Source organism: Moschus berezovskii, chromosome 15, assembly GCF_049115385.1.
Source record: "Moschus berezovskii isolate FMDL1 chromosome 15, NW_MosBer_1.0, whole genome shotgun sequence".
Lineage (NCBI taxonomy): Eukaryota > Metazoa > Chordata > Mammalia > Artiodactyla > Moschidae > Moschus > Moschus berezovskii.
In genome coordinates this window covers 58130211-58142606 of record NC_142474.1, presented here as the reverse complement: position 1 = coordinate 58142606, position 12396 = coordinate 58130211, and the positions used below count along the sequence as shown (strand labels likewise).

Sequence of the window (12396 nt, the reverse complement as noted above, 5' to 3'; positions counted from 1 at the left end):
TTTTTCTTTCTTGGGTTAAACATAGCCACTTCTCTTACATCCTGAGGCGTCGGCTCTCCTGGTGGAGACATGTGAGCACGGCCAGGGGCCTGGAATGTCCCAAGAGGGTAAGAATAGCCAGATGAGCGACGGCTGCTGCTGGCCTCTGGTCACTGCAGTTGTCAGGAAGGCTTTGCCTCAAACAGCTCGGGGCCGCCTCCACTGGAGACAGAAGAACAACCTCATGCTCCTGGGCTTGAATTGTCCCTTTAGTATCTCCAGCTCTCACCTGGGAGTCTTTCGTAGTGAAGATACATATATTCTTGCAAGGATTTCCCACCTCCTTGGAGAACACAAGCTCCAGACGGCTTCAGTCACCTTGAGTCTGTGACCCCCTGGAAGCATGGACCAGTCGGACCTGCTGGGGTTCCTTGTCATCACCCTAAATTGCAACGTGACCATGGTGGGTGAGTAGTACAAACCCCCGCAGAACACGGGTTCTGCCTTGGATCACTTTTCCTGGTCCTTCTCCACGAGGAAGGCTTGCCTATCCCTGGAGGACAGGGATCCATGGCTCAAGTTTTCCTCTAATTCTCCATCATTTAATGAGGCTCCCCATCATTTAAGCATGTCTTGGGGGTGAGCAATATTTCTCTCAAGAGGCCTCTCCTTGCTAACTTTTGGGGGCTGAGTAAGTCGGAGGGGTATTTTTATGTAACTCTTCTCTGGCTACTAGGGAAAGAAACAATACAAAGTTAAGAAATTCATGCCTTGAGTAAGCTCGCTTGTTCATCTTTTTTAGGGATTATCCTTGAAGCACCATTTGTAAAGATTAGTAAATTCTCTTGTGTACTTTAAACCAAATCCCAATTTTAGTTTTAGCCTTTTTCCCCTAACAATGAAAGTAATAAAGTTTTGATTTATTTGAGTTTGATGTAGTCAAGTTAAATTTTCGGAGAGGTGTGGCTACCCTAATAAAAGGGATTGAGAAAAGGATTAAAATAATCCATGAAGTGGCTGATAGTTTTCTTGTTCATTGCTTTCTAAATGAAGCCAACTTGGTTTTAAAAGTTTGAGTTAATGACTTTATCACGTAATTATCATGCAATTCTTGAGTTGAACTGACTTTATTGATAAAAGAATTTAATTCTTCTGATGTCAGGTGATGATTTCTGCATCTCATCACAAAACAAAATATTTATAAATTATTTTGACTGGTCCTTCAACATATTCCAAAATTGTTGATTCATGACATGAAAATAGGACTTGGAATTGATTCTGATTTCTAGGTTAGTCTCACACATTCACAATAAATCGAAGAAAGACAAAAACCTCAATTCATAATAGTTGGAATGGGGGAAAGGCGTTCTGAGTAATTAAAGAGTCTAAAAAACTGGATGTTCTTTAAGAAATCTGATTTCAAGGGCCATAAAGCAACATTAAACACAAGTCCTGCAATTACATAAAGATCATGTGGACTATTACCATAGAGAAAACTCATTGAAATTAGTAGCTTTTATTTGCTATACACAGTTACAGGAAAGCACTAACATCTTTGAAAAAGTTCACTCTTTAAGAGGAAGACTTTATTTACATCAGCCCAACTTTCTTTCTAGAATTTTCAGACCAAAGTCTGAACTAGCTGAGCCAGATTAAACATTTTAGTTATCTATGGCGTGCTGTGATTCATGGGGTCGCGGAGAGTCGGACACGACTGAGCGACTGAACTGAACTGAACTGAACTGATGCTTCTTTAAATCTGTCAATTTCAAAGCATTTTACAAACAAGTATAGACATACCTCATTTTATTTTGCTTCCCAATATTACTTTTTTTTTTTTTTTTTTACACAATTGAATGTGGCAACCCTGCCTTAAGCAAGTCTTTGGTGGCATTTTTCTGACAGCATTTGCTCACTTCATGTCTCTGTGCCACGTTTTGGCAATTCTTGAAATATTTCCAAGTTGTTAATTGTTACTGTATTTATTCTGATGAACTGTGTGATCAGTGATCTTCAGTGTTACTATCATCACTGGCTGAAGGCTCAGAGGATGGTCAGCAATTTTTAACAATGAAGTATTTTTTAGTTAAGATGTGTACATTGTCCTTGATAAAGCTATTGCACGCTTAATAGACCAAGGTAGAGTGAGAACATAGCTTTTATATGCACTGGGAAATAAAAATCCTTACGACTCGCTTTGTTGGGGTGGTCCGGATGGAAAGCTGCAGTGTCTCCAGGGTGAGCTTAGTTGAGCACAGGGTCCACACGTTGTAAGTGCTGGTTAGATATTCACTCAGTGAGCCAACTGGCTGATAGTCTTGCTGTGACTTCAACATATGCTTATCCTCTTAGTTCTCCAGTCTCCTTAGTAAGGACCTAGAACTACTAGGAGGAGAGGTATTTGTATGATGGACAGGGAGGCCTGGCGTGACTGAGGGACTGAACTGAACTGAACTGAATGGTGCCCTTCCTGCTGCTTCTTCCCAGGGAAGATCTGGCTTATCTTCATGGTGCTGCTGAGGATGGTGGTGCTCATCCTAGCCGGGTCACCCGTCTACCAGGACGAGCAGGAGAGGTTCGTCTGCAATACTCTGCAGCCGGGATGCGCCAACGTCTGCTACGACATCTTCGCCCCCGTGTCCCACCTGCGATTCTGGGTGATCCAGAGCGTGTCTGTTCTCCTTCCGTCCGCAGTCTTCGGCGTCTACGTGCTGCACAAAGGAGCTGAGCTGGCCGCACGCAGATCCCGCGGGCCGGAGGATGCCTCGGAGGACCACGACGCCCCGGAGCTGACCCCCGGGGCCAGGCGCTGCCTGACGGTGCCGGACTTCTCCTCGGGCTACGTGGTCCACCTCTGCCTCCGGACCTTGACCGAGGCAGCTTTCGGTGCCCTGCATTACCTCCTCTTCGGATTCTTGGTCCCCAAGAGGTTCTCTTGCACGCACCCTCCTTGCACCAGCGTGGTGGACTGTTACGTCTCCCGACCCACGGAGAAGTCCATCCTGATGCTTTTCGTCTGGGCGATGTGCGCGCTGTCCTTCCTGCTTACTGTCGCCGACCTGGTCTGCAGCGTGTGCTGGAAGACGCGAGGGCGACCCGGTGGGGCCCGGAGGAGACCGTGTCCAGGGCCAAGGGATGCGGAGCCTGAGGGACGCGGGGCGCGGGAGGGGCTGGGGCCCCGAGGGCCGGGCGCGCACAGCCTCGCTGCGGAGCCCGCCGCGCCCGGGAGCCTGGAGCTGCCAGGAGAGGACGAGAGCGACGCGCTGTCCTCAGCCAGTGACCAGCCGCGCTTGGCCCGGCCCGGAGCGGCGGCCCCGGGGTGGGAGGAGCGCCCCTGCGCGCCGCGTGCCCCGCTCTCCGGCCCCGGCAAGTCCGAGTGGGTGTGAGTCCCGGCATCCCACCCTAGAAACCCGAATGCGGCGACCATCCGCACCGCAGAAAGGCGAGCGGGCGGGACAGACGGACTTCGCAGGAGGCTCTGATGCAGCTCACCAAAGATTTAATATAGATAAAGCCTTTCGGGGGGGTCGGGGGGGACCGTCCTGGGTGTTCATATGCGGATGGGTTAACCCAAGACCATCAGGTCCTTGAATTTGCTGCTCTCTGATTCTATTGTCTTATCTTATCCTGCAGGTGCTTCGTGAGAAGCACATCCTCTTGCATTTACAGAGCTTTGATTAATATGTTAATGTTTTCAAAGGAGTTATTTTGTTCTGGGTGTTTTTGTTTGTTTGTTTGTTTCGGTTTGTTTTTCTGCTTAGCTATAAAGGCATCTGTTACGAACTTCATGCACAGAGGGATATTGGTTTAACTTCTCCAAACTCCTTTAATAAAATTAATGCTGATTGCATTGAGATCTCACACTTCTTACTTCACTGTGTCATAGGAGAAGCCACAAATGCAGGAGATCTGGCTAAAAAACATTGGGGTCTTTTGTGGGGGCATCTTGAGTGGTTATTGCATGTGGGTGTGAGGTGCACAAGCTGAGAAGTGGCCACTGGTTTGCTTAGTGTTGCTGGGCATGTTGGCTGGGTGACTGTCCTCACTGAGCAGAGGGGAGCACTTTGGCTGCTGATGGCAAACCTAGACTTGTCACAGGGCTTCCAGTCCTGGCTCTGACTCTCCCCTGGGTCTGGGGAGAGTCCTACTATTAAGTCTGCCCTAAGGGTCTTCATGTCCCAAATGAGAAAGGCTGGGGGTGTTCCAGCCTTGCGCTGTGTGCTGATGAACTGGGGAGGGGGTACCCTACAGACACAGCAGTGTCATCTTCCAGGGGAGCTCCCCGCCATTGACTCTGCTCTCCTCCATTTGCCCTGATTTTGGTCCAGGTGCTGCCAAGTTGGAGCGGAGTCTGTTAGAGCCTCCGTGCTCCCTTCAACTGCCATGTGGAGGACACAGTGCAGCAGAAAGTTGGGGTAAGGCTGTTCCTCTTCACCAGAAGGCAAGGAAGAGCCACTAGGTTGTCCTCCCAGAATGGACAAAGTACCTTAGGTCCACAAATACCCAACACTGAAGAAGCCAGCAAATAGCGAAACAAGTGAACCAAGGCGCCCAGGGAAACAGTGGGCACTTTAAAAAACTGTTTTAAAGATAACCTTGACAGTGAAATATCTGTTGGAATGGGAAGTGACCTCCTTGATTTAGCTACAGAGTATCAAAACCATTGATTAAAACTTGAAAAAAATATCATCCAAAATCGGTCTTGGCATAAAGCTCATTGAATGAATGAACTTGTTTTAACTTTGCAGTAAATCTCTCTCCTACTCTCTCTCTCTCTCGATTGCTCATCAACCTATTGAAAACCATGAACCGTGACTCAGACCCCTTTCTTCAAAACTTAGATCAATGTCACACATAGCAAGTGCTCGATAAATGTGATTTTTGAGCCTGATATCCCTGAAGTATTAGGGGAAAGACCTGTTTCTTGTCCCTTGCAGCATGCAGTTTTGGTGTACTTTTGAGAAGGCAATGGCAAGCCACTCCAGTACTGTTGCCTAGAAAATCCCATGGATGGAGGAGCCTGGTAGGCTGCAGTCCGTGGGGTTGCTAAGGTTCGGACACGACTGAGCGACTTCACTTTCACTTTTCACTTTCACACATTGGAGAAGGAAATGGCAACCCACTCCAGTGTTCTTGCCTGGAGAATCCCAGGGACGGGGGAGCCTGGTGGGCTTCCGTCTGTGGGGTCGCACAGAGTCGCACACGACTGAAGTGACTTACAGATATAAAAATTCTCTAGGGGCTTCATTGCTATTTTAAAAATAAGTTCCTTAGGACCCCTCAAAGACCCAATGTGAGCCTTGATAATGTTAAGTGAAGAAAGGAAATCAAATTAACAAATATTGGTGGGGTGCCCGGGGGAGTGAGTGATAGCCACTCAGTTGTGTACGACTCTTTGCAACCCCATGGACTGTAGCCTGCCGAGCTCCTTTGTCCATGGGCTTCTCCAGGCAAGAATACTGGAGTGGGTTGCTGTCCGGGTAACTCCTGGGAAAGGAAACTAGTGAGGGCTGAGCAGGGACTCCCTCCTGGGAAGGCCATGGCCCCAGAGAGAACTGGGTGGGCCTTGTTCTCCTATGAGTTCTATGAGTGCATGCTCAGGTTTGGCTTTATAAATGGCACCGGTATTTGGGTTTATTGGGAAGGGCTGCTTGGGCCTCTCAGTTGATGTCCCAAATCCCACTATCAGAGGAAGAGCCTGGAGATTTGTTCTATGGAAAACTGTAAACGGCACTCAGAGTAATGGAGACCAAGAGACAGGGAGAGATGCAGTGTTGAGGGTGGAACCCCACGTCCATCATTTCTTGACCAGGTCGCTCCCTTCCTCTGGGCCTCAATTTCTTTCTGTGAGGAAAGAGGGCCTGCAATGACGGGTGCAGCTGTCAGCCCTTTTAACACCAATGCTGCTGCTGCTGCTAAGTCATTTCAGTCGTGTCCGACTCTGTGCGACCCTATAGATGGCAGCCCACCAGGCTCTGCCGTCCTTGGGATTCTCCAGGCAAGAACACTGGAGTGGGTTGCCATTTCCATCTCTAATGAGTGAAAGTGAAAGTGAAGTTGCTCAGTTGTGTCTGACTCTTCGCAACCCCATAGGGGCTGGTTTATCAGGGCTAAAGTTTATCAAGCTTGGTCCACCTGCCTGAGCACAGGTTTCCATAAATGAAAATGGTCGGAACAGGAGAGACTTGCCTGTCCCAGGGAGAGCTGCCATGGAAGAGAGATGGGCACTTCATGAAAGTGGGGAGGGGGCTCTGAGGATGACTCACCGACTCCCCACTTGGCTGAGTGATGGCAGAGGCTGCATGGACAGATGTGAGGCCATCTGCTTGACCCACACTGTGAGAGCAAGATTGCAGAAGAGGCTTGGTGTGTTCTGGAGCATGGTTGGCTGTGTCAGCTTCATGGTAACTGCCTCGTCAGAACAATACAGGGGGCAGTGAGCCTCCTCTTCCCTTTCACACAGGCCGCTATACATCGCCTCTGGTTTGTGACAAGTTCTGAGCCTTCGAAGATCTTTTCTAGTTATCCCTTAGATAGAGGGGGGAAAAATTTCAGATTCTATCCAAAAAAGGTAAACAATAAACGTGGAAAATCATGTGGCTATCACCCTCCTCACCAGGATTTCAGTCCACCTCTCTGTATCTTGGGGCTTCTTTGGTGGCTCAGTGGTAAATAAACTGCCTGCCAATGTAGGCGATACGGGTTCGATCCCTGGGTCAGGAATATCCCCTGGAGGAGGAAATGGCAACTCCAGTACTCTTGCCTGGGAAATCCCATGGACAGAGGAGTCTGGTGGGCTACAGTTCGTGGGGTTGCAAAGAATAGACACAACTTGGTGACTAAACAGCAGCAACAAACCTGCATCTTGGGCACACTGGGTGAATGCAAGATGGTTCAGAGGCTTGGGTTCCTCCCACAGAGCATTACAGAGTCACCCGCCGCCCAAGGCAGAGACAGCAGGAATTAAGTTACTTGTACCTGCTCTAACAGGTCACCCCAATTTGATATTCTTAGCACAGCAATTTCATAAAAAGCTGCATTTTCTGACAGATGGGCAGCTTTCCTCTGGGTGGTGACTTGGGTTTCCTCCCATCCTGGCCTCTAATATCTTCTGCCCATGATGCCAAGATTGCTGTGGCAGAGACCAGAACTGTTTGGAGGCCAGGTCAGGAAGGGCCCTAGCATACCCAGCTAGGGCTCAGAAGGCTGCAAATGGTGGCTGAGTTATACAACTGGCGCTCTGCATCTGTGGGTGGATTGTATCTAAAATTTTTAAAAAGATTCTTGAAAGTTCCAAAATGCCAAATTGGATTTGCTGCATGCAGGCAATGATCTACATAGCATTTACATTGAATTTACAACTATTCACATAGCATTTACTTTGTATTAGGTATTGTGTCATCTAGAGATGATTGAAAGTATAAGGGAGGGTGCACTTGGGTTATAAGCAAACACAATGCCAGTTTCTATAAGAGACGGGACCATCTGTGGATTTTGGAGCCAATTCCTAGCAGTTAGTGAGGGATGACCATTTGTCCAGGAAGAAGGAGGAAAAGTTAGGGCCAACAGTTGGCCAGTGTTCACCTCACGCAGCAACTGTTCCCTGGGTACCTGCCCTGTGGGAGGGATTTAATACCTTCTCAGTGGCCAATGAACCAGTCTCAGGAGAGAAGATAAGCAAGGATGTTGGCTCAGGTCCTTGGATGGGATGCACTGGGGTTGCAGAATAGAGAAAGGAGGTGATGGAGATGCAGATAACCCACAAAAAAGGGTCTGGAAACCAAATCTCTTATATTCAGGACTGTCCTCTTAGACATAAGCATTTCAGGTGGGAAAGAATCTTAGTGGGTATTAAGTACACAGCGATGGTCTTTGCTCAGTATGAACAGCTTATCAGATGCTGTGTAAGTCTAACTTTCCAGGTTAGATTTCCAGAAATCTTCCTGAGTTAGTGTTCTGGCTGCAGTGAGGACCAGCTGGTAGAACCCAGAACTGAGCCACCATACGTGGTCCTGGCTCCCTCTGGGACACGCTGCAAGACAGCGTGTGAGGGTCAGTGAGATGATGCCCCTGCTCAGCCCAGAGAGAGATTATTTACAGAATGAATAAACGTGACTCTTTTTTTGGTTCAGTTTGATTCAGTTCAGTCGCTCAGTCGTGTCCAACTCTCCACGACCCCATGAATCACAGCACGCCAGGCCTCCCTGTCCATCACCAACTCCCAGAGTACACTCAAACTCACGTCTACAGAGTTGGTGATCCATCCAGCCATCTCATTCTCAGTTGTCCCCTTCTCCTCCCACCCCCAACCTTTCCCAGCATCAGAGTCTTTTCCAGTGAGTCAACTCGTCGCATGAGGTGGCCAAAGTATTGCAGTTTCAGCTTTAGCATCAGTCCTTCCAATGAAGACCCAGGATTGATCTTTAGAATGGACTGGTTGGATCTCCTTGCAGTCCAAGGGACTCTCAAGAGAAGTCCAACACCACAGTTCAAAAGCATCAATTCTTCAGCGATCAGCCTTCTTCACAGTCCAACTCTCACATCCATACATGACCACGGGAAAAACCATAGCCTTGACTAGACGGACCTTTGTTGGCAAAGTAATGTCTCTGCTTTTTAATATACTATCAAGGTTGGTCATAACTTTCCTTCCAAGGAGCAAGCGTCTTTTAATTTCATGGCTGCAATCAGCATCTGCAGTGATTTTGGAGCCCCCAAAAATAAAGTCTGACACTGTTTCCACTGTTTTTCCACCTATTTCCCATGAAGTGATGGGACCAGATGCCATGATCTTTGTTTTCTGAATGTTGAGCTTCAAGCCAACCTTTTCACTCTCCTCTTTCACTTTCATCAAGAGGCTTTTGAGTTCCTCTTCACTTTCTGCCATAAGGGTAGTGTCATCTGCATATCTGAGGTTATTGATATTTCTCCCGGCAATCTTGATTCCAGCTTGTGCTTCCAGGTTTTTTTGGTAGGATGCTAGAATCCACTTTGAGAATCTACTTCAGATTTTCTGTGTGGATCTGGTTTCCAGCAGGAGGTGAAGAGGAGGCTGCGGCTCTGCAGTGAAGACTTTCCCAGCATCCCCTCCCGCAGAGGATCTTTCTCCACCCCAAGTGCAGCATCTGAACTGCAGGGGCCGGCTGGCAGCTGAGCCTGTGAGTCCTGCCAGCTGTGCTATGGTTGTTCTGTGGGAGAAATATTTCCTAGAAAGGGAACAGCTGTCTCCCCACCTTCCCCATTTGAAACAGAAGAATGTACACTTTTCTTCCCTCCTGTCCATCATAGAGGGAATCTCTCCCTTGAGCAACTCTCTCCTCCATGCTGTGGCCCAAGAGAGAGATGTGAGTGGCAGAAAAGAGAGCTGAAAGAAGTGACTGATTTTTCTCAGAAGCTCCACTCAGTGAAATGAGTTTCATGGAGAATTTAGGAAATTAAAAATAAAATACAAAAACTATTTTATTTTTTATTTTATTATTATTTTCACAATTGATATTTATTTATTTAGCTATGTCATGTCTCCATGTCGGCACACAGGATCATTCACTGAGACTCTCTAGCTGTGGCATGAGAGCTTAGTTTCTCTGAGGTATGTGGGACTTTTGTTCCCCAACCAGGGATGGAACCAGAGTCCCCTGCATTGCAAGGTGAATTCTTAACCAATGGACCACACGGAAGGCCGCAAAGCTGGATTTCAGTAATAAGTTTCTTCCATCCTCAGACAGGCAGAGTACAGAAGTATGTGACCCATTTAAAGAATGGAATGATTGTGTAGCATGTGCCTCTGGCCAATGGGAGTCCACATTCTAGTTGTTCGGTTGCTCTAGTTGTTCGGTTGTGTCTGACTCTTTCTTACTCCATGGACTGCAGCTCGCCAGGCTTCCCTGTCCTTCACCATCACCCAGAGTTTGTTCAAACTCGTGTCCATTGAGTCGGTGATGCCATCTAACAATCTCATCCTCTGTTGATCCCTTCTCCTCCTGCCTTCGATCTTTCCCAGCATCAGGGCCTTTTCTCCTGAATTGGCTCTTTGCATCAGGTGGCCAATGTATTGGAGTTTCAGCTTCAACATCAGTCCTTTCAATGAATATTCAGGGTTGATCTCCTTTAGGATGGACTGTTTGGATCTCCTTGCAGTCCAAGGGACTCTCAAGAGGACTTCTCCAGCACCACAGTTCAAAAGCATCAATTCTTTGGCACTCAGCCTTCTTTATGGTCCAACTCTCACATCCATATGTGACTACTGGAAAAACCATAGCTTTGACTAGACAGACTTTGTTGGCAAAGTAATGTCTCTGCTTTTTAATAAGCTGTCTAGCTTGGTCATAGCTTTTCTTCCAAGGAGCAAGTGTGTTTTAATGTTATGGCTGCAGTCACCATCCACAGTGATTTGGAGCCCAGTCTGTCACTGTTTCCATTGTTTCCCCATCTATTTGCCATGAAGTGATGGGACCTGGTGCCATGATATTAGTATTTTGAATGCTGAGTTTTAAGCCAGGTTTATCACTCTCCTCTTTCATCTCTTTCACCTTCATCAAGAGGCTCTTTAGTTCCTCTTCACTTTCTGCCATAAGGGTGGTATCATCTGCATATCTGAGGTTATTGATATTTCTCCTGGCAATCTTGATTCCAGCTTGTACTTCATCCAGCCCAGCATTTTGTATGATGTACCCTGCATGTAAGTTAAATAAGTACGGTGACTCTATATGGCCTTGACGTACTCCTTTCCCAATTTGGAACCAACCCACTGTTCCACGTACAGTTCTTACTGTTGGTTCTTGACCTGCATACAGATTTCACAGGAGGCAGGTAAGGTGGTCTGGCATTCCCATCTCTTTAAGAACTTTCCACAGTTTATTGTAATCTATACAGTCAAAGGCTTTATTGTAGTCAATGAAGCAGACATTTTTTTTTTGTTTTCTCTTGCTTTTTTCTATGATTCAGCAGATGTTGGTAATTTGATCTCTGGTTCCTCTGCCTTTTCTAAATCCTAGGCTCCCAGTCAGTTGCCCTTCTGGGTTAACTGGATGGGTTTCTCTCCCCGCAGTCCTCTTTCTCTTGGCTGGTGGGTGCTTCTTGCTCTCCACACAGCCCAGCCCCTGCCTGCATTTTATCAATAGGCTGAGAAATGAGATTTCAAATTAACAGAGCTACATTGTTTAACCAGTATTTATTCAGCTCTAGCTTTGCACCTAGCATGTAATCTCTTGCTTTTGTCTCTTTCCGTGAGTCTAAAAGAAAAGAAAACATCAGCTTATCACCAGTTGATTGAGAGGCCAGCAAACCAGTAGAAAGTTCTAACTAAAGGCCATTGTTCCAGTTTAAACGACTCCTCCAGTTTCTGTGAACTTTGATTTTCTCTGTGCTGAAAGGTGGATGTAAGGACTGCCTTACTGAGTGAACTTGTTTGGAAGGTGAGAGGAGATCGTGGAGGTGGACGTCCCCTAAGAGGACAGAGCTGTGTGCAGAGTGTGTCCTGAGCAGTGTCCTTAACAGATCATTCCTAACAGGTGTCTCCAGGAATTTGTGATGATACGATATTTGCATGAGGAGGAAAATGTCAACAGACTCAGGGATGCTCCCAACCTCCTTCCAACCTCCTTTCTGACCAGCAGAGGCCTCTCCTGGACCATATTTAGGATGCAGTGCTTCTAAGCAAAAAAATGTTAATTTATTCCTGAAGGTGCCCGTAGAGCATTTTCACTCTGCTCCATTCTTAGTTATTTCCACCCAGAAAAAGAGGATTTAAGAAATCCCAGCAGCAGATCTGGGAATTGTTTTAGATTAACTTTGGAAAGAACTTTGGGATGAAGGAGTAATTGTGGGTACTCAGGTCTCCTGGGAAGGAGTTCATTTAACAAGATGATGGTTTATCTTCTTGGGGTTGAGATGTGGCCCCTTATATCGGTTTTACTTGATTTTTGCCTATAGCGCAGGTCAGGAAGCAACAGTTAGAACCGGTCATGGAACAACCGACTGGTTCCAAATAGGAAAAGGTGTACGTCAAGGTTGTATATTGTCACCTTGCTTATTTAACTTATATGCAGAGTACATCATGAGGAACGCTGGGCTGGAAGAAGCACAAGCTGGAATCAAGATTGCTGGGAGAAATATCAATAACCTCAGATATGCAGATGACACTACCCTTATGGCAGAAAGTGAAGAGGAACTCAAAAGCCTCTTGATGAAAGTGAAAGAGGAGAGTGAAAAGGTTGGCTTGAAGCTCAACATTCAGAAAACAAAGATCATGGCATCTGGTCCCATCACTTCATGGGAAATAGATGGAAAAACAATGGAAACAGTGTCGGACTTTGTTTTTTTGGGCTCCAAAATCACTGCAGATGCTGATTGCAGCCATGAAATTAAAAGACGCTTGCTCCTTGGAAGGAAAGTTATGACCAACCTTGATAATATATT

The 12396-nt window shown here is 46.8% G+C and overlaps 1 protein-coding gene across 1 annotated transcript; it reads left to right on the top strand.

Annotated features, from left to right (window-relative positions):
* Window positions 1-382: 382 nt before the first annotated feature.
* GJD4 (gap junction protein delta 4) lies at window positions 383-3365 on the top strand. The gene is made up of 2 exons (XM_055423593.2): window positions 383-446; window positions 2467-3365. Exons 1-2 carry the CDS (start codon window positions 383-385, stop codon window positions 3363-3365), a joined length of 963 nt encoding a protein of 320 aa, XP_055279568.2.
* Window positions 3366-12396: the final 9031 nt, after the last annotated feature.